The sequence below is a fragment of the Camelus dromedarius genome, chromosome 5 (genome assembly GCF_036321535.1).
Source record: "Camelus dromedarius isolate mCamDro1 chromosome 5, mCamDro1.pat, whole genome shotgun sequence".
Lineage (NCBI taxonomy): Eukaryota > Metazoa > Chordata > Mammalia > Artiodactyla > Camelidae > Camelus > Camelus dromedarius.
The window spans coordinates 22775914-22800983 of record NC_087440.1 but is presented as its reverse complement, the minus strand read 5'-3'; the positions used below and the strand labels follow the sequence as shown (position 1 = coordinate 22800983).

Genomic DNA, 25070 nt, shown 5'->3' with positions numbered 1-25070 from the left:
CCGGAGACAGTGAAGCCTAGAAAGGAGGTGTGGGCCGAGATCACAAGCAGAACTAGGGAATCCTGCGCCCCAGGCCCGCGGTAAGCCAGCGCTCAGGCCAGACACGCCAGCCCTGCACCTCCCTCGGGGGAAGCCTAGGTGTGCACCCCACTCTGAGAGTGGAGTGCAGCTGCCTTCTCTCTTCCCAGTCGTCTGGAAGTGGAGGGGAATCCCACCAGCCTTATCCTCACAGACGGTTTACAACATGCTAGAACTTACACAACCAACCAAATCCGGTGCCACTTAGAGTGGCTTAAAATTCCTTCCAACTCGCTTTCTGGAAACCACCTTCCCAGCCTGTAGCACATCCTTGTGAATTCCTTCCATGGGCTGTGTCCCTCCCTTGAAAGCAATTCCACGTGTGGGAACAGCCAGAACTCACTGGAAGCCAGGTTGGGAGGGTCAGGTGGGCGGCCACGTCACACACCGCCACTTCTGGTGCAGAGTAGAGGCCACAGGTTAGGAAAACAGTCGATGCTGTCTCATGACAGGCCCCAAAAGTGATTCCCAAGAGGACTTCTGGAAGTCCTGGAGCAAGTTTGAAGCAGGCAGTTTCGTACCCGAGGATCTGCCTCAAATGGCAGCACTCAAATCTGGGCTCCAGTTTGAGGTTTAAATGCAGGCTCGGTTCTCCATAGCTCTGCCTCAGGTTTGTGGGGCCCCAGGTCTTGGCAGATGGATGTCTCCTCCCCTAGAGGAGAAGCAGTTTGACGGGGTGGGGTGACCCACCCACTGCGGCTGCTCTGCTGTACCTGTTGTGGACCCTAAACCAGCCCAGCCACAGTGCTGGGCCCTGGGCGGGGCCTCACCATTCAAACTGAGTATCTCCATGGACAGTAGCATCAGCCACAAAGCTCTGCCCACTACTTCTCAGGCCAAACCTGCAGGTCACCTGACTTCAGGCTGAGACCCTCCCAAGGGCACATTGACCTGTGCTGGAGAAAATACTCTTCTGCTGTTTCTGCAGCCCCTTCCTTGTATGCCAGGCCCTGACATCACAGCCACCCACGTGAGCTCTTCACCCCCCACATCCACTGCAGGGCAAAAAAAAAAAAAAAATCCTGGTTCCAAAGTAAGGGTCAGCCTGCAAGTCAGGACAGAACCAGTCTCCCCTGGCCTCTGACTCACAGATCAGCCCCGGAAAGAAACTAGCAGTCTTGGTTGAGGAAGCTGGCCCTGGCCCACCCGCTTCCTGTTCATAGAGACCCCTAGGAAGGAGATTCATGACCACCCGATCCCCTCAGAGCAGGTGTGGTGGATGGAGCAGGGGCTTTGAAACCAGACCTGGTTCAAACCTCAGTTGGTCATTTTCTGGTTCTGTGATCCTGGGCAGGTTATTTAACCTCTCTGAACCCCATCTGGATTTGTGGGTAACAATAAGTCCTATCTCCTGGGGTCATTGTGAGTATTAAAGTTAGGCCTCGGAAAGGGTCTAGCACGTAGTAAGTGCTCAAGAAAAGTTACTTCCTGTTCTGTCCTGAGTCTTGTTCCTCTCACATGATAGTCCCACCCCTCAGTGACCCCAGGCCTGTGGCTCCCTGAACTCTCCCATCGGCTCCACCCTCATCCTTTCCGGGTGTGTCAGCTTTGCCTCCAGAAAGCCTCTGCCGGGAACTGACTGACTCCCCATCCATCTACCAGGCTCTGGCTGGAGGAGGCAGCCAGAAGGGGGAGCTTCCTTCTCAAACTGGTTTGGGCAGGGCTCTTCCCCTCCCTTCCCTCCCCCGGCGCTGGGCACCCTTCTCATCCTCACGGGCAGACCTGCTGGCTGGGAGGTGATGTCAGTGGCCAGTCAGAAGAGGAAAGTTCAAAGCATTCCTCAATTGCAATGATGCATCCCAGCCTGAGAAAGATTCTTCAGCACCCCCTCCCCTGTGTTGGGGCGAGGTGTCAGACCAGATGGGAGGGGCAGGGGCAGCAGAGGTCACCCTGAGCCTCTGTCCATATCTTCTTCAGCATCTGAGGCCCACATCATTTCCGTCTGGCTAGGCAGCAGGGACTGGTTCTCTGAAGGAACATCTTCCTCCTTCCTCCTACCTCCCTCCTCCAGAGTATCTTCCTTAAGAAAAGCTCCTCCACTAGATGAAGGGAATGGGGATGCAAAGAGGTGGAGCTACTAAAGGCGGCCTGGCCTGAGCTGATTTAACCTCATGGCTGACCCACTCTCCCTCAGCCCCAGGGCCCCTTGGGCATGGCAGAAGTTGGGCTGCTGGGTGGAAGATGGAGACCTGGAAATGGCAAGTGAGGGCCCCTGTCTGGGCAATCGTGTGTGCTCCCAGGACACAGGCCCCATTGTTGGAGAGATGCAGGGATGCTTGAGTCTCAGATGATTCACACCCAGTGACCTGGCAACACTGGATCCCTAGTGGGTGTGTATCTCATAGCAACTCAGTCCTCATGGATCCCTCTTCCCTTTATTTAAAAATATTTTGTTTTCTTTAAAAGAGCAGCCCCTTGTCTTTAAGGAAAATTTGGAAGAATAGAAAGATGGGGTAGGAGGAAATCACCTGGAGCCCCACCAGTCAAACACAACAACAGTGAATATTTTGCTTTATTTCCTCCAAATATTCACTGTATTCCTACCGCATTTATAAATGAGTCTAGATGGAATCTTTGGAAAGAATTCCCTACTCCTAATCTATGCCATCAAGAATTCTGCTTTAGGTAAAGAAAACCTTGGTAGTTTAATTTGTTCTGAGGACCCACAGGTGTGGACAGGTTTGGGCCCCAGCAGGTCAGGGGCTCCAGAAGAGCCCACCCACTTGGGGCCCTCCATAATCACTCCCACCAGACCTGTCCCCCACCAACACTCCTACCAGCTTTATTATCTTACCTTTCACATTCAATTAATTTGGGGATATGATATGAATTCATTTTTCCAGATTCTTTTTTTACATGGATATCTCATTGCTCCAGCTACATTTATGGAAAAGATCATCTGTTCCCTACCATATTACAGTGTCACCTTTGTCATAAATTAAGTGACCGTATGTGAATGGGTCTATTTCTGGATTCTCTCTTCCATTCCACTGGTCTACTCATCAATCTTTGTGCTGATTCCACACCATGTTAATTATTGTAGCTTCCTAATAAATCTTGATATCTAGTAGTGTAACCCTCCAACTTTGTTCTTCAAGATTGTCTTGGCTATTTCTGATTCTATATGTTTCTCTGCACATTTTAGAATCAGTTTGTCAATTTCTACCTAAAGAAGTATGCTGGGATTTTGACTGAGATTGCAGTAACTCTGTAGGTTAATTTGGGAATAGTTGGCATCATTATAATATTGAGTCTTCCAATCTATGAACATTCTTTATTATCTGTAATGTTTTATATTTTTCCATGTAGAAACCTAGAACATCTTTGATTAGATTTATTCCTAGGTATCTGATATTTTTAATGTAAAATGCTAAAAGGTGTTTTAAGTGTTTTTTCCCCTAGGAATGCTTCTGACATCCAATGAGAGGATTTTTTTCCCCTCTTAAGACCATTTCTCCAACTCTCTGACACCAACTCAGTGTTCAACAATTCAATTTGATTCTGACACTAAATCCCTGGAAGTTAGCACAGATCCCTCAGGCTCAGCCCCACAACCTGCCCCCAACCCTGACTTTAGATGCCAGTTGCAAGTCCCAGGCCACCCGTACTTCTGACCAGCTGGCTATAAATTGAGGTTCCCATACATTACCCCTCCTCACATTCGATCAATTGCTAGAATGGCTCATGGAAGTCAGGAAGTCAGGAAGGAACCTCCCTATTACTGGTTCATTAGAAAAGATACAACTCAGAAACAGCCAAATGCAAGAGATGCATAGGGCAAGGTGTAGGCCAGGGGCCCAGAGATTCCATGCCCTCTCAGGACCTTGATATGTTCACCAGCCTGGAAACTCCCTGAATCCTGTCCCTTAGGGGTTTTTGTGGAGGTTTCACTAGGTGGGCATAATTGATTAAATTATTAGCCATAGGCGATTAACTCAATCTCCAGCCCCTCTTCCCTTTCCAGGGGTAGGGGCAGGGGAGGCTGAAGTTCCAACATTCTTGTCACCCTGGGGATTGCAAGAGTTTTAAGAGCTGTGTGCCAGGAATGGAGTTGGGGGTGGCGGGAAGGGGGACAAAGACCAACCGTCTATTTCACATTGTACCACAGAATCCTTTTTTAAATTTCGTTTTCTATTTGTTTGTTGCTGGTATGCAGAAATACAACTGATTTTTTTTATACTGATTGTGAATTGGGGACTTTTTTAATTCACTTATTTAATCCCAATCATTTGTATGTCAGTTTTTCTGGATTTGCTATGTGCATAGTCATGTCCCTGGTAGTGCTGGCCTCACCATTGTTTTGGATGAGTCCTGGCAGCCTCCCATTGGGTGTGCATTTCTCACTAGCTAGGTGAGTGACTAGCTCTGATGTCTAAATCTCTACCCCCTCTCCCCTGATGCCTGAGCTCAGTTCCTTGCTTCTGTCGGCTCCCCATCTCCCACCACAATCCCCGGACCCTTGGGCTCTGTGCTGTCCGCCTTCCTCCTCAGGCCTTCCTGCTGCCTGTAGCAAGAACTTACTCTAGAATCGTTGTTCGGGTGGACTCAGGAAGGCCATTCCACAGTCATGTAGACCATTTGCTAAAGATGCTGTCCTTGTGTGTTCCTGCAGCAAACGCTGGGCCCTTAGGTAGGCCCAGGAGTTGGGGAGAGGGATGTTCTCGAGTGGGGAGAGTATTAACCCCATCTTCTTCAACTCCAGGGTGTGTCCCTGCACCCCCAGAAGAGTTTACAGAGTGAGGAGAAGGGTAAAATTGTCAGCCAAGCTGCTCCAGAGGTAGAGGGTCTGTCTGAGAGGCTGTGAGGACAGAATTGCCGAGCAGAGACTCTTCTGCAGCCAAAGGCTGAGAGGAGGAGGTCAAGTCTCACCGAACCATGAAGGGTCTATGTCAAGGAGAGGTGGCGAAAGCTGCAGGACCAGAAATCAGGCATGACCCCTGACAGGTGAATCTGGGAGGACAGGAGTTGGACGTCAGTCTCAGACTTGTATCTGCTCACGTTCTGATGTCTGCAGAGCCCTGAGCTTCAAGACAGGATGCACGGAGAGGTAACATAGTAAGAGAAACAACCCTGGTTTACCAGGAATCTGTTCACCTAATACTCCCTAAACTCTGTGAGGTATCTTTTATTAACCCCATTTTATAGATGAAGAACACTGAGGCTCATATCATTTAGGTAACTTACTCAAAGTCTCCCCAAATTAGTGGAAGACTCCCTGCAATGCACCTGTAACTCAATCAGGTGTATTTCATTCCAAAGTCCTTGGTCCTTGGGGCTCCAGCACATGTGGCCTTTCCTAGTGGGAATGTTTGGTAGATTCCTGAACCTCAAGATCCCCAAAAGTGGCTGCCATTCCAAGAGATATGACATGGATTCAGATTCATTCATGCTCAGTGAACACATAATGGAGAGACTGTGGCTGTTGGAGCCCCCTGCCTTCCCAAATGGGCACCGGCTGCCTCCCATATCTGTGACCCGCTAGAGTGACTGGGAAAATTCTGTCTTCAGAGCAGGAGCAAAAAGAGAATGCCACGGCACGGACATATCCAATTCTGTGGACAGATGAATGATCCAAGCATTCAATTCAAGAAATAAATATGTCTTATTGAAACAAACCTTCAGGTAACCTTTCCACGAGCTCACTGAGTATCTTTTCTCTCTTTTTCTCTCTCTCACACACACACACACGAACACACACGCACACGCACACGCACACACACACACACACACTCTGAGCTGTTTTGAGCCACTTCAGATACAAAAGCATTCAAGTGGGTACCCCAACCCATCTTCCATCACGTGTGGTCCCAGCCCAGGGCTCCTTGAAGGCAAGGCCAGAACAGCACTTTGGAAGAGTCACTTTGCCTCCTGGGTTTCCAGTCTTCCTCTCTCAGATCTGCATGGCCATGTCACTGCTAGCTGTTGATGGAGCTTAGTAGGGCCTTAGGCAAACCCAAAACCAGCAAGGCGAGGGATAGAGGTTTAACTGCTTAACTGCAAGTGATGTTTTGTACAGTCAGAGTTCTGAGACCACAGGGAACGGGGCCTAGGGGGAGATGAGCTTTCTTTTTTTGGAGAGATTTTCCCCTAAGATAGCTGCCCTCACCCACCGCAGCTGTGCCTCTGGCCCAGAGCCTTTCCAGAATTAGGGCCGAGCACCTGGGGACCACGAGGGCCCTTTTAGTTTGGTCCCAGACTGGGCAATATGTCTATGAATCATCAGCCTGGCTTTTTATGAAGTCGTATGTCACATGAATAGGTTTTCAGTTTTTGAAACCCCCTGGGACAAACTGGAGTTGACTGTGAAAATAAAAAACAAACACGCAAAACCTTTAACGTACAGTTGGATTCAATTTGCTAGTTTTGTTTAGGATTTTCATTTATGTTCCTAAGTGAAATTGGTTCATATTTTCCTTTCCTTGTGCTAATCTTATCTGGTTTAAGAATCAAGATCATACTTACTTCATAAAATGAGTTTGCCTGCTTTCCTCCCTCTTCCCCACCCTCTTTTTAATTCTTTGACGGTAGAATGATATTTGTCATGGGCTTTGCATCTTATGAAAGCGCACACTCCCCACCCCCCTACTTCGAGTCTGCCTGCTCAGCAGGGGACTAGGCTCAGACAAGAAGACACACACTTCTTTTCCTTATTTATGGTCTGGATTGGCTTACTTATGAGGCTTTTGTTGTTTCTGGGACCACTCTGCTGGGAGTTAGCCATTTCCCTGAGGAACTAGGCACAAGAGGGGAGGGGAAGCTGTCGGCCGGTCCAGGGTAGTTGTGTCAGGGGACAGAGCCCGGGGCCCCAGCACCCACTGCCGCTAGCTGTGCTTCCTGGGGCCAGGCTCTTGGGAAGCCCCAGCTGGAGCTCAGTCTGACCCTCCCCACGCAGGCACCATGTTCCGCAAGAAAAAAAAGAAACGCCCTGAGATCTCGGCCCCACAGAACTTCCAACATCGCGTCCACACCTCCTTTGACCCCAAAGAAGGCAAGTTCGTGGGCCTCCCCCCACAATGGCAGAACATTCTGGACACACTGCGGCGACCCAAGCCCGTGGTAGACCCTTCACGCATCACCCGGGTGCAGCTTCAGCCTATGAAGGTAAGGCGGGCAGCAGAGATGGTGGAGTGGGAGGATTCAGACCATCCACAGAAGATTGCTGGCAGAACCACACAGGCACCTGAAGAACCACCTAATTACCAGCTATCAATTAGCCAGGCTGTTTCATTCCCTGCTAATCAGCCCCTCGTTCTCTCTCTGGATGACCCAGGGAGGAGCCTGGGGAGTCCCTCTCCCCAGGGTGGTAGGGTTGCCAGATTTAGTAAGTAAAAATACAGGATGCCCAATAAAATTTGAGTTTCAGATAACAACGAAGAATATTTAAGTACGTCCCACGAAATATTTGGACCTGTAGCCACTGTGGGCTCTCACAGAACAGGGGGCTTAAGTTGTGTGAGTCAGGACAGGTTGATCCGAGAGTCTGATAGGGGTTGGGGTCAGGGCCCTGTTAGGGTTTGGAGGCCACAAATCCAGTGTATGTGGGGAGGGGCCTGGACAGGTGCCTGTCTCCTCAGCTCTGCATGCTTCCCAGAAGGCCGCAGACAGAGCTGGGGAACGGCGGTGGGTCCCAGGCAGGGCCTGGAGCTCCCCCTCCCCACAGATCCCCAAGTTCAGCTGCCCAGACCATTTGGTGTCCTGGATTGAACGCCATGGTTACTCACCTGTCTGCCCTGCTGGACTACAAGCATCCTGAAAATGGGCTTTATCACTGTGTCCCTACCCCAGCGCAGGCCTGGCCCACTGTGGGCCCTGTAAGGGACTGAAAAATTAAGAAATAGCTGAAAGACACAGCAAACAAGGTCCTAGGTATTCCTCCCCAAGGCCCCTGGGGAGGCTCTCTGACCTGGTCCAGACCCAGCCACCCCTCCCTGCCACAAACAGGCTGCTCACCATGCCTCTCCCTCTCCCTCCCCTGCAGACAGTGGTGCGCGGCAGCGCGGCGCCCATGGATGGCTACATCTCAGGGCTGCTCAATGACATCCAGAAGTTGTCGGTCATCAGCTCCAACACCCTGCGCGGCCGCAGCCCCACCAGCCGGCGGCGGGCACAGTCCTTGGGGCTGCTGGGGGATGAGCAGTGGGCTGCGGACCCGGACATGTACCTGCAGAGCCCCAAGTCTGAGCGCACTGACCCCCATGGCCTCTACCTCAGCTGCAACGGGGGCGCACCAGCAGGCCACAGGCAGGTGCCGTGGCCTGAGCCGCAGAGCCCACGGGTCCTGCCCATTGGGCTGGCCACCAAGGCACAGTCCCTGGGCCCCACCGAGTTCCAGGGTGCCACACAGCGCTGCCTGCAGCTGGGAACCTGCCTGCAGAGATCCCCACCTGGCACCTCCCCACCCACAGCTACGGGCAGGCGTGGGACCAAGACTGCGAGGCATGGCTCCGAGGAGGCCCGGCCGCAGTCCTGCCTGGTGGGCTCGGCCACAGGCAGGCCGGGTGGGGAGGGCAGCCCCAGCCCTAAGACCCAGGAGAACAGCCTGAAGCGCAGGCTGTTCCGAAGCATGTTCCTGTCTGCTTCTGCCACAGCCTCTCCAAGCAGCAGCAAGCCAGGCCCTCAACCACAGAGCAAGGTAAGTCAGGCCGGGGCCACAGCATCCACAGGGGACACAGGCCCTGCCTGGCCTTCCCCACTTACAGGGTCGGGTTGGGGAAAGCACAAGGGAAATAGATCTGCAGCTGATTCTGCCCTGAACCAGCTGAGCCCTTGTCCTCCAAAGGCTTAGCACATGTGAGTCAGAAGTTGCAAGCCAGGTCATTTTCCGGGGGCCTCAGAGGGGCTATGGTGTGCCCCAGCTTACACTCTTGCCCTCTGGGGTGTGTCAAGGCAGACCACATGGGGAGGCAGACACCCCTTGAAAAAGTAGCATCTTTAACCACAAGCCCAGACCCTCCTCTGCCCCTAGTGCTCAGCAACCCCCACCCAGGCCTCAGTAGAGGCAGGTGCTCCAGCACTGGGGGTGGGGATCAGGGGCAGGGTCTCTCTGGCTCCATCTCCTTGGACTTTCTTTTTGCCTCGACCTCTCTCTTGTCCCAGTGCTCTCCTGAGGTGGTGCACAGCTTCCCTGCACTGCTTCTCCCACAGGCTTCAGAAATGCTCATGTTAACCCTTCCTCTAGTGAGGATTCCTCCCTCCCTCCCTCCCTTCCCCTTTTCTAGTGGTTGTTGCTTTGTTTAACATTTCTGTAATTATTAATTCTTATATTGTGTGCCATGTGAAAAGCCAGAGAATTGAATTTGCCTGGGTCTGGGAGCAGTAGGAGAGCCGACTTTTGATATGTGTTTGTGTGTGTGTGTGTGTGTGTAGAGAGAGAGAGAGAGAGAGAGAGACAGAGACAGAGAGAGAGAGACAGAGAGAGAGAGAGAGAGAGGCAGCCTCAAATGCACATATGTTTCTTGTGAAAAAGGAAACAGTGAAGGGAGCCCTAACAGTGACATTTCTTGGCAGGCAGAGGAGAACATTTTTGCTTACATGCCCTGTGACATCCTGTCTGTGGTGACAGTGACATCCTTTCCCATTTGGCAGATGAGAAGACTGACTCAGAGAGTGCAAGACAACCCCCAGGGTTCGCGAATGAGTCAGGCGAGGGGGGAAAGGAGGGGCCCTCTGGGCTCCCTCCTCTTGCTCTTGAAGGCTTTCCGACCATGGCATCTTTTAGCTCCTTCCTGAGGGGACAGGCAGAAGTGAGTTTAGGCTGCAGCATGAGAGTTGTAAGTTAGCCTTAAGAAACAAGCTCTGACAGCAGGGTGAATGATGGAGCCTCCCGTCCGGGGATAGCACCAATGGGTCCAGCCTGTGCAGTTGGTGGGGGCCGGGCATGCAGACCCTCAGCCTTCTAAGTCATTGCCAGCCTGAGGCACCCAGGGAAGGTTTTGGGCTTTGTGACCTCCAGCCCCACACAGGGACAAAGGATGGTGGGCTGAGTAGGGTAGGGGGTTGGGGGAGGAACATATGAAATGGGGACATATGCCCACGAGAGAGACACAAGTGCCTGTGAACAGAGGGGGTCTCTGGGAGACTGTGCCCTTGGGGAGACAGTCCACAGGAAACTAAAGTGGGAGCAGGACAGTACACACCGCCAGCATGTACACTTTGGGAGTCCTGCTGGGGTTGGGGGTGGTTTCAGGAATTTGGAGAAAGTGGGTATCAACACTGGGCTGGGCACTGACATGCATGGTCCTGGGCTCCTGCCAGCACCCCACAGCAGCGGGGCAGGTTGTCCCCCCAGCCTCTGTCAGCCAGTCCATCCCTGCACACATCACCAAGCACCTACCACGGGCTGCTGCCCCCGGGTGTGTGGGGTCTCCCCTGCACCCTTGGAGGCAGGTGGTGGAGGCAGGTGGTGCTTGTCCAGGACTCAGAGATACCATAGTTTCAAATCCAGGGAAGTGGTTTCCTTCTCGGCCCACTGGGCATACCTTTCTAGATATTCTTAAGCCAGGCCTCTAAAAGGCAGGGCCAAGACTTCCCCTGAGTTACTCTGGGCCAGGGCTTCTCAACCCTGTACTCTTGATATTTGGATCAGATAATCCTTTATTGTGGGGGCTCGCCTATGCATTGTAGGAAATTAAGAAGCCTCTCTGGCCTCTACCCCCTAGATGCTAGTAGCATGCCTCAGATGGGGCAATCTCAAATCCCTTCAGACATTGCCAAATGTCCCCTGGGGAAAAAAATCACTCCAATTGAGAACCAGTGCTCTCAGCAAATTACAACACAGTTGGGAGGCATTCAGTTTCCTCCTCCTCCCACAGGGCCCTGGGAACCCCTAAACTAAGCCAGCAGCCAGCCCTCTGCACTCAGCACATCCCAGAGTTTGGCTCTGGACACTCACAGCAACTCCTAAAGCAATGGTCCATGCACTGGTACCCTGGGAGGTCAGGTCACCAATGGCCACAGTGTGCCAGGCGTGGCTGCAGGAAGATCTGTGTCCCTGGAGCTGTTGTCCTCAGCCCTAGGCAGCTTAGCCTACAGTCACTCACTTTGGCTAAAAAGCAAAAGAAGACCTCAGGTGGTGGCAGGGAGGCCAAAGAGGTAAGACAGGAGCTTGGGGGATTTAGAAGTGGTTCCACTTAGCAGCAGAAAGGCCAAGTCAGGAAGACCTCAACAATCAGCAAACCTTGGTTTAGCCCTACTGTGTGCATGTACTTTGTTATATGCCAAGGATCCCCAGTAGGACCACAGCATAGGGGTCAGAGGTTAGGCTGACCAGGGCTGAAGTCTGGCCTTGTCCCTTACTACTTAGTGATTCAGGGCAAGTTACTTAACCTCTCTGAGCCTGTTTCTTCACCTATAAATGTAGTGATAATAGTACCCATGGGATAATAAAACAACCCACAGGGTTATGAGAATTAAATGAGATAATGCATTTAAGGCCTTTGTCAAAGTGGTAAACCCTCAATAAATGATTTTATTATTTCTTAAATATTATGACATGGCTTCTGCCTGTGTGGCACTTATGGCACAGGCTCCCAAGCCCACAGCTGGAGAGCCCAGCCCTATCACCGTGGCTTGGGAAGGGAAAGTGAGGCATCATTGTAACACCACGTCCAACTCTTCTTTCCGGTGGCTTCCTGCCTCAGTCACACAAGTAACTGCAGAATTAATCCAGAGCCCCGAACAATTAATTCCATCTTTTGTCCTCCTTTCCCTTTCTTGGAGCAGTTTAACGACTTTCATCTGGTCCTTTCATGTGGTTACGTTAAGTGAAATCTCCCTCCTGTGGAGACGGGCAGCAAGGCCAACTAAGGGACACCTGGGACAAGACCCCGCTGAGGTGAAGATGGAGCCTGGTCCCACTACCCCCGAGCCCTGTGTCCCAGCCACAAAGGTGCTGGTCTCTTGACTGGGTCTGTCTGCTGCTTCCATTCCCCCACTGCACCCGCGCCCCTGAACTCGGCCAGCACCTGCAGCAGAGTCTGCACAGGGGCCTTGACAGCAGAGGAGGGAGTGAATCCCCCTCCTCAGCCCCTCCGTGTGGCTTGTCCCCACCCTCTTCATGTCCAGGAGGCCGGGAGGCCAGAAGGTGAGGGAAATTCTTTTACAGCCTTCCTTAGAAATCCAGGGTGGAGAGAGGTCAAGGGCCGTTAGAGCACCTCATCAGCAGCTTTAGGGGCTTTTCAGGTCCCCAAGCTCCGCCCAGCCCCACACAGATGCCCGGAGAGCACCTTTTCTGTTTTAAGTCCATGCCTCGCAGGCCAGCAGGCAGATTTTAACAGAGCCTTGGGGACTGCTTCTAGGTGGCATCTCTTGGAACTTCTGCTCTTGAATGTGGCCTCACAGCCTCTGTGGTGGCCATGCTCCCTCCACGTCCAGTCTTAGCCTTCCAACGGACTCCGTGAGGCCATGGAATCACAGAGCTGCTCAAATCGTGGTCCACTGTTCCTCCCACATCAAACCCAAGTGCCTTGTTAAAATGCAGAGTCCCTGCTCAAGGGACTTACTGAAGCCATCTCCGAGGCCCAGGAACCTGCATTTTACCCATCTCCCTGGATCATTGTGCATTCATAGAGGAGACCGGGGCTCAGAGAGGGTGACTGGCCTAAGATTCATCACAAGTCTGAGCAAAGCAGGACTGGAACCCAGGTCCTGATCCTCAGTCTGAAGTCCCACTGCTCCACCACAACAGAGTAGGAAAAGTTGGGTGAGGGTCAGGCGCTGGCAGGGACATGGGAGAATCTATTTATTGCACAGATGTGCTCGCCAGGTGGGGATGCAGTAGCTGCGTTAGTCCCGGGAGGCTCTCCTGGCTCCTTCACCATGAAGGCTGAGCTGAGCCAGGAACCGCCTGCTAGAGGCTGGCGCACACTCAGAGTGGGCGGGCGGGGCTGGGGGTGGCAGAGCCTGCCATGGCATGACTCTCTGCTGGCAGATGCACCATGCACGTGCTATGTGTTGAGTAGATTTCCTGGAAGCTGATTCAGCTTTGAGGATGAGGACTGGGACCCTCTGGGCACCTGGACAACCGCCTGTGAGATAGGCTCTGAGATGTTCCAGAAAGGCCTCTCTGCAGCCCCTGAAGTTCCCCAGTAGGTCATGTATGACCCTCTCCAGGTGTCCCCTTTTAAAAACACACAATCCCTGGGAGGAGTCATGTTGCACCTCGCCAGCTCCTTGGGAAGAATCCAAGGATGGGACCTTTCCTGCTGGGGCTGGCAAGAGGGCTGGACCCTGAAAGGCAAGGAGCTTCCAGGCCTGGCCTGAGCGGGGCTCATTGGGGCCCAGTCTGCTACTCAGTTCCCCATCCCTCCCTCCCTGCCTGCCAGAGACCAGAAGGATAGGCCGCCTGCCTTCCCTTCCTTGTTGGGGGTCGTCAGCCAGAAATTTCATGTCTAGGAGCAAGTGGAAGGGCTGCTCTGGGGAGCCCTAAGGAAACCACCTCACTGCTGGACTTACCCTCCTGATTCCAGATCTCTCTAGCACCAGATCCCCAGCCCAGGGGACACCAGAGGAGCCCCCAGATGGTAACATGGCTCTGTGGTCCTCTGTTGGGGACAAAATCTCACAGCACAGACATGCAGACCCCCCATTGTCAGGTACAAGCAGGACTATCAGACCCCAGCTGTGGCTTCCCTGCCCTGTCATGGGAGTCAGTCACAGCTGCCCCGCTGCACCCACCACTCCAATGCCCAGGGCCTCTTCCGCTCACGTGGGCCCTTGGGTGGGGGAGCCATGGTTGGAAACTGACCCAGATTCCCTGTGCAGCCTACAGCACAGAGGGAAGATTGCCTCCCGGTGGCCTCCCTGGGGTCTGGCTGTCAGTCACCCGAGGAAGAAATACCCAGCACCAGATACTCCAGGGACTCAGCTTTGTCTTCCCAGGATGGGCAGAGTGGATGTAAAGAGCTGTTTTATCTGCTCACCTGGGAACACTGGGGGTTGGTTTCTTAAGCAGGACTATGGTTTGTCTTTTGTTTCATTTGAAAATCTTTGCTTGCGGCACCTCCTCCACTGGTCTGATGCCCTGTCTTACCCTGCCTGTGTCCAGAGGTCACAGCAGCCACCTCCTGCCTCTGGGAAGGTTGCTCCAAACACTCCCACAGCCAAACCTGTTTCTTTCTTCTTCTCTGCAGCCCAATTCCTCTTTCAGACCACCGCAGAAAGACTGCCCCCCAAACCTGGTGGCGAAGGCCCAGTCCTTGCCCTCGGACCAGCATGTGGGCACCTTCAGCCCTCTGACCACCTCGGATACCAGCAGCCCCCAGAAGTCCTTCCGCACAGCCCCAGCTGCCGGCCCTCCTCCAGGCCGGTCCTCCCCAGCGGGCTCCCCCCGTACCCGGCATGCCCAGATCAGCACCAGCAACCTGTACCTGCCCCAGGACCCTGCGGTGGCCAAGGGTGCCCTGGCTAGTGAGGACACGGGTGTTGTGACTCATGAGCAGTTCAAGGCTGCGCTCAGGATGGTGGTGGACCAGGGCGACCCCCGGCTGCTGCTGGACAGTTACGTGAAGATTGGCGAAGGCTCCACCGGCATTGTCTGCCTGGCCCGGGAAAAGCACTCTGGCCGCCAGGTGGCTGTCAAGATGATGGACCTCAGGAAGCAGCAGCGCAGGGAGCTGCTCTTTAACGAGGTGGGAGGAGAGGGCATGACGGGGCATTTGGGACTGGCAGTGTGCGCGGAGCCAGGCTGGATGTCTTCGAGCGGGTGCAGTGGGGAGCGTGCCCGGCACTTAGGCATCCCCTCCTGTCCCCCAGGTGGTGATCATGCGGGACTACCAGCACCTCAATGTGGTGGAGATGTACAAGAGCTACCTGGTGGGCGAGGAGCTGTGGGTGCTTATGGAGTTCCTGCAGGGTGGGGCCCTCACGGACATCATCTCTCAAGTCAGGTGGGCAGCTGGGAGGGCTGGGCCTCATGAATGCCCTGGCAGGGGTATTAGGCAGCCTCAGGCCCAGATGACTGGGGTGCCTGTCTCATTGTCCTGAACCGCCCCCATCTGTTTGGGTTAACAGACCTAGGGGTCTCAGGGGCCTGGGGAAGACACTAGGTCTCCAGCCTAGGCCCAGGCTCATTTCCCCCAGGGCTCTGGTCTGACTGGGTTCTTTCCTGCATTGCCCAGGAGCTGTGGGGCCCAGGACCAGGGGCACCTACTCTGCCCAGCCCATCTGTCCTGCAGCCCTGCCAAAGCTCACATTCTCTAACGCTGGTGGCCCTGCCTTCCCTGTCCAGGCTGAATGAGGAGCAGATCGCCACTGTGTGTGAGGCCGTGCTGCAGGCCCTGGCTTACCTGCACACCCAGGGGGTCATCCACCGGGACATCAAGAGCGACTCCATCCTGCTGACCCTCGATGGCAGGGTAGGGCGCACCCATGCCCCCCACACTTCTGCTCCCAGCATGGCTTTTCCTCCTAGTTGACTTTTCACTCCCTTCTCTCCCTCTCACCCCAACCCCAGGTGAAACTCTCAGACTTTGGATTCTGTGCGCAAATCAGCAAAGATGTCCCTAAGAGGAAGTCCCTGGTGGGAACCCCCTACTGGATGGCTCCTGAAGTGATCTCCAGGTCTCTGTATGCGACCGAGGTAACAGCTCCCTCCATCCCCTAATCTTCCCAGAAGAGGCTTAGGAACACACAGCTCTTCTACTAGTGGCCCCCTGCCGAGCCCCCCACCCAAAATAGCCCTGGTTCTCAGGTTCCCACTTAGTCAATACCCTACCCCACTGTCTACTGCCCACTCTTTGGTGGGTCTTCTCTGGCCTGTGACTTTGCTGCCACAAACTGGTCCCCACAATGCTCTTGCCCATGTTTCAGGGGCAGGCTAGGGTATGGCCAGGCTTCCCTATGTGTGATGGCCTTTCTAAGAGAGTGGCTGACAGCTGTGACCCTGCAGTCAGAGGTCACTCATACAGGAAGTAATTGACCACAGGGAAGGTGGCCAAGAAGGAGGCCGACTCACCAAGGAGACCTGGGGCCAGCTGCTCCACTCCCCTTGCAGCCTGTTCTACCAAGGGGCCAGACTCTGGTCAGGGGAGTCAGGGACATTCTCCTTCTGTAGGTGGATATCTGGTCTCTGGGCATCATGGTGATTGAGATGGTGGATGGAGAGCCACCCTACTTCAGTGACTCCCCAGTGCAAGCCATGAAGAGGCTCCGGGACAGCCCCCCGCCCAGGCTGAAGAATTCTCACAAGGTCAGTTGGTAAACAAGGTACGACCCTGCAGGCCCTTCTTCCCCAGGTTTCAAGGATCAGACACTGAGCTTTCAGGCCCAGCTTCTCCCTTCCACAGATGCCAGAGAGCCTGGGCTCCTGGAAAAGGCTCCTTTTTCTCCACATAAAACCCACATCTGGGTATGGAGCCTAGTCACAAACTCCCATGGTCACTCCAACAAGTTTCCACCTGCAGGCTACCGACAGGAGCCTGAGAGAAGGGAAAGCAAGCCTGCCCGGAATCCTTGATGTCCTGGAGAGGAATCTAGAGAAGCTAATTATGCAGGAACCCACCTCGACCCCATCTGTCAGGGGAGTCATACCATGGCACAGTGCACCCAGTCCCTCACAGAGGATTGGTATGCCCTCCATCAATGTACATCCTGACCAGTTTTTCCCTTAAAACCAACGTGTGTGTGTATGTGTGACCCTTTCTTGCCAAATCCACCCAAACCCACAGTCCTTACCTGTGGGCACCCCTTGCTGGTGACAGATCAGCAGAGGGCTGCAAAATGGCACTGCCATCTGGTGGCCAGAGTGAAAAAAATGTCCCAGAGAGTTGAAGCCCAGTTCCTAAATAGCAAAATAGTTCTGTAGCCCAGCTGGATGGGGAGGACAGACAGGAAGCACTTTCCAAGACAACTGGTCCTTGGAGCCCGCACTCCTGACCCCAAGACTAGCAGTTAGGGAAGATTTTTAATTGGTGAATTCCCCAGAAGATGTAGCCTTCTGTAACAGCCTTATCCCAAGATACTGGCTCAGAATGAACCAAGATAAGCCCTTGACTTAGACTCTAAGGCTTACAGAAATAAAGAAATCTTCTTTTGCAGGTCCCACTTTTGTTCTTTTCTATTTTTCAAAACACTTCTTCATCCCTGATTTCTTTTTTTATCTTCACTAAAGCCTTATGTGGCAGATAGGGCAAGCACATTTTATCATTAGCCCACTTTACAGATGAAAAAAGTGAGGTCTACAGAAGAGTGCAACTTGCCAGAGATCAGGGATAGACCCAGGACTGGATCTCTGGTACGAATCCCATGCCCCTTTGCACAGAGCCTGAACGCGGAGCCCTGAGAAGCAAGGCAGGGGATGGGCTGTATTTGGAACCCAGCTCCCTAGCTCCAGGTAGCCTAATTCCATTGCTCAGCAGCACCCCCTGAAGGTGAGCTGGCTGCTTTTCCTGGACTAATGCTGACTTTCCTTACCCACCTGATAATCCAAAAAGTACTCAGCCTGGGAGGAACCAGGAAATAAGAAATGAGAGAATTTAAGACTTTCAGATGAGAGTGGGGCTAGGCAGATTGGGTCACCCCAAAGTGGCTGCAAATTGTGGCTTTCTCACTGACCTGCGTCCACAGGTCTCCCCAGTGCTGCGAGACTTCCTGGAACGGATGCTGGTGCGGGACCCCCAGGAGAGAGCCACGGCCCAGGAGCTCCTGGACCACCCCTTCCTGCTGCAGACAGGGCTGCCTGAATGTCTGGTGCCCCTGATCCAGCTCTACCGCAAGCAGACCTCCACCTGCTGAGCCCGACCCCAGAGCGCACCTGCCACCTGTGCCCACAGGCAGGGGACACTGGGCCGCCAGCTTGCAACAGGGCCTGCCTGCCTGCCTCATTCTCTCAGTATTCTCTCCAAAGATTGAATGTGAAGCTCCACCCCCGCCCTCCTGCCCCTCCGCCCACTGGGCCAGGCCGGACCTGCCCCTTGGTCTCTCTCCCTCCGAAGAGTCCCTAGTTGCCTTTGGGATGATGGAGACCCCTTCTGCAGGGTGACCCTTTGTTATCTGTACAGGGAGATTTCTAAGAAATATGGAGACTAGTGCTTTTGGCCACTGTGGCCAATATAGCAGAAAAGGCTGCTGTGGTTTTTTAAAGGTAGTTGTACACGAGCATCCGAGGCCACCCAGGAAGGAGACTGCCCATCTTCCCCAGGATGCTTGCTGTCCTCAGCTCCAGTTCCAAACCCTGGGGCCTGAGAGGGCCACAGGAAAGGTCTTGATTGCCTGAATCGTCTTCCTCCCTTGTGTCCAGCTTCCTGAAGGCACAGTCCCACGTGCACCTGTTTCCCGACCCACCAAGCTGACAACACTCTCCCTGCACAGCCCGTGCCCAGCTGTGGACAGACTGCTCGGAGGCCATGGTGGCAGGGAGGGCATTTTCTGGGTGAAAAAGGAAGACGGCAGTTGGTGGTAAAGGTGGTCTCACTGTACAGGGCGTGTTGCTTGTTTTTGTGCCCATGTGTGTGTAAGTAGAGGAAGGGGTTGCCCCGACAGCCTGGCTCCCTTCAGGTCATTGTGGCTGGCTCCAGTAAGGCTTCTCCATCCTCTCTCCCACTAAGTTCTGCTCTGAAGGGACCTGCTTTCTTGGCCTGGCTTCCTGCATCTTAAGTCCTGGGTTTCTATCTGACCAGTGAAGAGATCTGTATTGAGTCTGACACATCCTGGGGACTTGGCAGGTTTCCGAGTTCCTCCTGCACTGTGGAGTCTGAGAGCCAGAGATCAGAATGGTGAGGGAACAAACTTTGTTTTACCTGTGAGCTTCATCTCAAAAACCAGGTCATCAGGGACCCATTCTTTTCAAAATCCTGGTCTGAGGGAGGTGAACCAGCTCCCAGGGTTCCATCACGTTAAGAGAATGGGCCCCATTTGTGCAAACCACCTGCCCCTCGCTGCCTCCTCAGACACCTGTCTCCTTGTCCTCCCCTCCCTACCATCAGGGCTGCTGTGAGACAGGGAATCCCAGGGAAGAACTCCAGGTGTCCGGACCCTATCTAGATAATATTTTTAGATTCCTCTGCTCCCTAGTGGCCTGCTTTAGGGCAGAAAAAAAAAAAAAAAAAAAGCAAGGACTTTTTTTAAGGGTCAGAGTTTTAAAAACAAAAGCATCTTCCCTAGAAATTTTTGTGAATTGTTTGCACTTGTGCCTGTTTTAAATTAAACTGAGTGTTCAAAACCTCTGGCCTTCCTGTTGTCTCTGGGAGTGGAGCCAGGCTGTTTTCAAACTGGAGAAGCTATCGTGAGTGTCCGGAGTGGCCCTCTCTCCTCCCTGATGTGAGCTCCCCAAGGGTCACTCTAAGCCACAGAAAATCCAACTCCCTGGTGGCAATGTGGGCCTGAAATGAGGGCAGAGGAGGAGAGAAACAGGAAGTGAAAGGCCCTTGGGACTGAAAGAACTAAGAAATAGGGCTCCTTCCCAGGGGAGGAGAGCCCAACCCGGAAAGCCAGGGCTGCAGGACATGTTTGCAGGCACCACAGGGGCCCGGGGGCAGCCAACAGGGCTGATGGCCCCTTTCTGCAGCAGCATCTCCCTTCCCCCATTTGCCTCTCACTCCCTGGAAAGTCAGAGGCTGTTCTCCTCAAGTTGTCCGTAGGAAGTGGCCTGGAACTGCTTCCAGTGCGAAAGCAGTCTCTGTTTCGGTTCTCAGAACAGAGTGAGAGCAAAGAATTGTGAAGGAGCACAACCGGGAATCAAGAAACCTGGGGCTTTAAACTTCAGGCTCTTACAGATTCCCATAGTTCCTTCCTGAGGTCTCATCCTACCCCTCCAGGCCAGGGTTCACTGAAACCTCTTACCCAGGAGCAAGCAGTCCTGCAGACCCTCTCCTGCTCCCCACAGTTTTCCCACCTAGACAGGGCCCCAGTTCTCAGTTGGAAGCAGCACCTTAGACTTACCTCCAGGAGGCAGCCGCAGTGGGCCGTCGGGCATGGAGGGAGGGATGGCCGAACCTTTGCAGGAAGCTGGCATGCCCTTCCACCTCTCCAGTCAGACCCTGAGTCAGGAGTGGTTGGCACGGCAAAGAGAGGCCAGTTCCCACAACTGAATAACACTGGATTTATTAACTATTCTTTTGAGTTCTAACAGTTCTTCCACCACACAGCGCCATTCCAAAAGCATGTGCGTACGCCATTTAGCCTCATACACAGACCAGTTCTGAGCTTGACCCAAGAGTACCAGCTCCGGTGGCACAGGTGACTTCACAATGACAAAAGCCAACAAGAGTTGAAAAAGCAAAATGTTCCAAAAAGTCTCTTCTAAATTGGAGCAAACTGGAGGGAACCCCAGCCTTAATGTCCCGGGGCTGACAGTGAAGGGAAATTCAGGAGAGTGCAATGTGGTGAAATGTTTAAGTTCTGCACAGAACTGGGCCTGGTAAGAAATCTGCAAGAACAGCAAGGCAGTCAAACCCACAATTCAGAGCAGACAGGAAAGATCTGCTGTGGTTTGTTTCAGAGACATTACTTTCAACCACCAAATCCTTGGCATCTCCACAGAGAGGAGCTCTTGCGGTTGTTTACCCAATAAAGAGGGCGCAAGGTGACATTCAACCAGAAAGCCCCGGGGTCAGCGACACTTGAAACATGACAGCACCTTCAACACAATGTGCAACCCAGACCTTGTGCGCAGAAGCAGCCAAAATACTTGTATTCTTACACCATTAAAAACTTCATGAAAATTAAACACAGTTGCAAATGATAAATGAGCAAGCAAGGATCAGAAAAAAGGAGTTTGTGCTTGGGGTGTCCAATTATCCCCCATCCCACCCTAGATCCACTCCCTCTGGCCTTTCAGGCGCTTCAGTATGTTTCACCCCCCACCCAGACAGTGGGACTGAGGAGAGGAGATATTTGGGGAGAAAGGAGTGGGGCAAGGGCAAAACATCCCAGAAATGAAAGCAAATCTCATCAGAAGAAAACAGTGCATAATCAGCAGGTCCCAAGGTTCAGAAATCATAGAGGACAGGCTGGAAACTCAGTTTTTCAGAAGACAGCAGGAGCTCTCCACACGGAAGACCTTGGGGTCCTACGTGAAGGATCTGGGCTCCTGCTACTCCAAATGTGAGTTTTTTGTTCATCGTCCCTCACTTCACTGCCGTGAAATGACTTCAAGTATCCGGATTTAATATACTACAAGAGGAAGAGTATTCCATGGGTAAATGCACACGGAGGGAGAAGTACACAGCGGTGATTCAAATAAAACCAGAAGTCTGAACTCCCAGCCAGGCCACAGCGAGAGCGCAGCGTTGCCACCAGGGGGCACCAGAGATCACGTCCAGTGTCTAGGCCCTCGCGGGCTCGCGGGCTCGCGGCCCCGGGGGGTGGAACCATTGCCGAGGTGTCTGACACCTACACAACACAAGGCCCGCCCCTGATCACCCACCCCTCACCCTAGGCCAATTTCTCATCACAGGTCATTCTCGCCCTGGGCAGTTCCCTCTGAGTTACCAGTGAAAAACCTTCCGTTCTGCAAAGACGAATAGATCGACGTCTTGAAAAGACCCCAGTGCAGGCAGGTGAGGGGCTGCACGCTCAACCTTCGGATTCACAGAAAGCTCCCCAGGCGCCACCACTCTGTGCTAGCGCTTCCGTAGGGTCCTAGGGCACGCGATTCGCCAGAGCCCCCCATACTCTTCTCACTAGGCCGTCGCAAAGAGGGCGGGGCCAGGGAGGGAGGGGAGGAAGGGCCAGGCCGGGAAAAGGCCTTTAACTGCCTCTCCACTGACTCCTCTGACTCACTAATCTGCCCAGTAATGAAGCTGGCCGGGGGCCTGCATCCCACGCGTTGTGGCAGAGGCAGGGGTCCTTGGTCTCGACCTCCAGCATCCATCATCCGCCCTGCCCTCCATTAACGGCCCAGCGAGAGGCAGGAACCGTTTAACAGCCCCCTTCCAGCTCTCGCCGGAGTTCGATGTAATTTAAACCCGGACCTGCGGCTCGTGTGGGCTTCAGACTCCCGCGCGCCGCCGTTTAACGTGGCAAACACTTCAGTCAATTATCCCCCTCGCAGAGCTTCTATTTAAAGAGACATTGTCAGGTTCTTAAGCCTCGGATCAGACCCGCTGCTTTCTGCTTCATATACAAAGGCTCAAAACACGAGTTCTTTGAGGACTGGAAGAAATACAATTAAGCAAAGCCTTCGCAACCGTTCCACCCTGCAGGAGCACCCACGTGCGGGACGGGGGAGCTGGGAGGCGGTGGGGGGTGGGTAAAGTGCTAAGTCTTTTCCATTTTAGGCCTCTGAGAGTGAGGAAATAGGCTCAAGAGCCCAAAGCTGGGCTGGGTAAGAGTTGGCTGGAGGCAAAGACCCCCACACTGTCAATGAAGCTGAATCCTGGGTCTGCCTCGGGCTGAGGCAGAGGGATCTGAAACTACCCAAAAGCTGGTTTAAGGGACAATTAGTGTTCCTGCCACCCCCCACCCCACCAACATGCTTTCAGTGTCTTGAGGCAGGAGTTTCTCCCTAGAAAAATTTAACCTCCGGATTCCGTCTCCGTCCAGAAAGGCTCCGAGGCACGTCTCCAGGCTCCCCTTCTCCAACACTCTAACACTTAATGAGAAGGGAGACTTAGGTCGTGTGGGGTATTATTGTCAGTATCACTGGGTTAGAGGGATGTTGGGAGGGAGACTAGGCCTTTGTTCTACAGGTCAGCTGTTCTGCCTGCCTGGCTGGCAAGGGTGTGGGAAAACCGGGCAAGGCGAAGGAAACCCCAGCCGGAGCCGGAAGGACTCAGCACAGAGCCTTAGCGCTGAGGTAAGAGAGTCCAGCTGGAAGGCCGTAGCCTATGGAACCAATCTACTCCTTGCTTCCACCACAGGAATGGCAGGCCTTTAGAGCAGGTGAGAGACTTAGGCAGGGAATACCAACAAGCACAAAAAAGAAATAACATAGGGGTCCCTTTCAGAGAGAGGGCTGATGTAGTTCTCGCCTTGGCAGTAGGAACAGGTTCTAGGATCAGGGGGGTGGGAAACTACCAGGAAAGTGAGGGACCTGGAAAAACAGAAATCCTCGTGGAACAGAGACGGGAAGGTAGGGGAAACAGGGCTCTGCTTGGAGACTTTACCGCTGAGCGTGCAGCACCACCGCCTCCGTGCCAGCCTGCCAAGGCTGAGACCCAGGCACCAAATGGGGCAGAGCGTTGGGCTCTAATTCCGGGCAGCCCTCGGGCCCAGGTGCCTCCCCGACCAGGCTGGGGATGTCTGGAGCTGTGGACCGTCGGCGCAAACCCAAGCGGCCAGAGCCGGGGCCGCCCTCAGGGTGAGGGCTAAGGCCGACGGGGACTTGCACTAAGGTTGGGGGCGCTCCCTCCAGCACCTCCTGCGAATGCCACCGTCCAGCCCCGGAAGACTGGGGTGAGTGTGGTTGGGCCATCAGGGCTCCCGCCCGTAGTCGAGCCGCCTCCTCCTCGGTCACGGCACCCAACGCCAGGCTCATGCTCCGGCCCAGCTCCGGCCGCTCGCTGCCCTGCGCCCGGTGCCGGCCGGAGCCCTTACCCCCCGAGCCAGCCTCGCCCCCGTGGCCGTGGCCGCCGGCCGCTCGTGCAAAGCGCGCCAGGAGAGGCCGCGGTAGGCGGCGGGGGCTGGGTCGTCGGCGCTCGGGGCTAGGCGCGGGAACCGGACGGCCAGGGGGGCTGTCGGAGTTGGAGCCCCGGGCCGCGGCCGCGGCGGCTGCTCGGCCCCAGGGCCCGGTAAGGGCCTGCACACACGTCCCGTGGCCGCGGGCGGCGGCCAGCTGCAGCGCCGTGAGGCCTGCCCTATTGGTGCGGTCAAGGCGCAGACCGAGGCGGCGGAAAGAGCGCACCAGGAACTCGAGCACTGCCCCGTGGCCGCACGCCGCCGCCCACATCACCGGGCTGTTGCCCGCCGAGTCGGCCGCCTCGGGGTCGCCGCTAAACTGCACCAGCAGTTGCACCGCGTCCAGGTGGCCGCGCTCGCACGCCAGGCTGAGTGCCGTGCGGCCGCGCTCGTCCCGCAGGTTCACGGCCGCACCCTGCTCCAGCAGTAGTCTTACAAAGCGCGAGCGCAGCGCCGGGTCTGGCAAGCCCACGGCCACCATGAGCGGCGTGCGGCCCTGCTCCGCGCGGCAGTCGATGATGCTGCGGTCCAGGGCATCCAGCACAAAGCGGGCCAGGTGCACTTTACCCGCCTGCATGGCCTCCAAGAAGGTGCGCGTACCCGCTCGGGGGCAGAGGTCCTTGGGTTTGAGCATGGCCTCGGCCGCCGCTCTAAGGCTGCCCGGCAGGTCCGCACGGGGGCGCCCCTGTTCCCGCGCCCCGCCGGGCTCCGGCCCCCGCCGGCGCGCTGGTATGGCTCCCTCTGCGCGTGGGCGGCTGCGACCAAGGGTCCTGAGGTTCCAGCTCTGACCTCCAGCTGCCCCGCCGCTCCTGGGCCGCACGCCAGGCGTCTTGCTGCTCCTTCCCTGGGCTTCCCGCCTGGAGGTGTAGATTGCTCCCTACACCGGGCTCCGCGCCTGGCCCGCCACAAGACGACGGGAGCCGAAGCTCGGGCCCCTCCAGACTCTCCCGCCGCTTTCCCCGTGTCCGGCGCCCCTCAGTCCCTCGTAGCTGGGAGCCGCGCCACTCACCAGCACCTGGGGCAGCCCCGCTCCCCTGCTGAGACAGTGGCGCCCGCCGCGCACGCTTGCCTCCAGCCCTGGCGGGGCGCGCCGCTCCTCAAGCTGCTGGCGCCGCTCCTCCGCCTCCTCCCCTCTCGCGGGGGCCGGGCCACGCCAGGGCGCTTGCTCCTTACTTTTGGGGCTCGGCGGCGCCGGAGCCGGAGCCGCCGCCCGCTTGGATACCTGGCTTTATAGTCTTGGGGGTCTCTATGGCAATGGCTGCCCTGGAAGCGGGCTGAGCAGTCAGGGCAGAAACGGACGGGGCGGAGGAGACCGTTTCTGGCCCCCACCCCTTCGTGGGCCACGACGTCGGGGAGCGGCTCCTCCAACGCGCTTCCGTGGGGATGCGGCGGCGGTTGCGGGCGGAGGCGGGGGCTGCTCGCAGGGGGCCACATGCACC

General features: G+C 54.9%; 2 protein-coding genes across 6 annotated transcripts in view; one reads left to right on the top strand and one right to left on the bottom strand.

Moving 5' to 3' along the window:
• The window catches only part of PAK6 (p21 (RAC1) activated kinase 6), a 33836-nt gene extending 14535 nt beyond the window's left edge, over positions 1–19301 (top strand). For 4 of the 5 annotated variants that reach the window (XM_010989329.3, XM_031453310.2, XM_031453312.2 and 1 more), the window contains 8 exons: positions 6971–7179; positions 8057–8710; positions 14208–14705; positions 14830–14963; positions 15305–15431; positions 15530–15655; positions 16130–16264; positions 17641–19301. In XM_010989329.3, coding sequence (XP_010987631.2) covers positions 6976–7179; positions 8057–8710; positions 14208–14705; positions 14830–14963; positions 15305–15431; positions 15530–15655; positions 16130–16264; positions 17641–17808 — 2046 coding nt within the window. In that variant the 5' untranslated portion in view covers positions 6971–6975 and the 3' untranslated portion in view covers positions 17809–19301. Of the gene's footprint in view, positions 1–5586; positions 5701–6970; positions 7180–8056; positions 8711–14207; positions 14706–14829; positions 14964–15304; positions 15432–15529; positions 15656–16129; positions 16265–17640 lie in introns of all 5 variants that reach the window. The other variant, XM_064485742.1, reaches the window with a different exon arrangement.
• Positions 19302–20068: 767 nt separating this feature from the next.
• Positions 20069–24728, bottom strand: ANKRD63 (ankyrin repeat domain 63). The gene has a single exon (XM_031453309.2). It carries the CDS (start codon positions 24263–24265, stop codon positions 23117–23119), a length of 1149 nt encoding a protein of 382 aa, XP_031309169.1. The 5' UTR covers positions 24266–24728; the 3' UTR covers positions 20069–23116.
• Between the last annotated feature and the right edge of the window lie 342 nt (positions 24729–25070).

Coding starts and splice junctions, on each gene's coding strand:
- ANKRD63 (XM_031453309.2), bottom strand. CDS start 24,265: ATGCTCAAACCCAAGGACCTCTGCCCCCGAGCGGGTACGCGCACCTTC.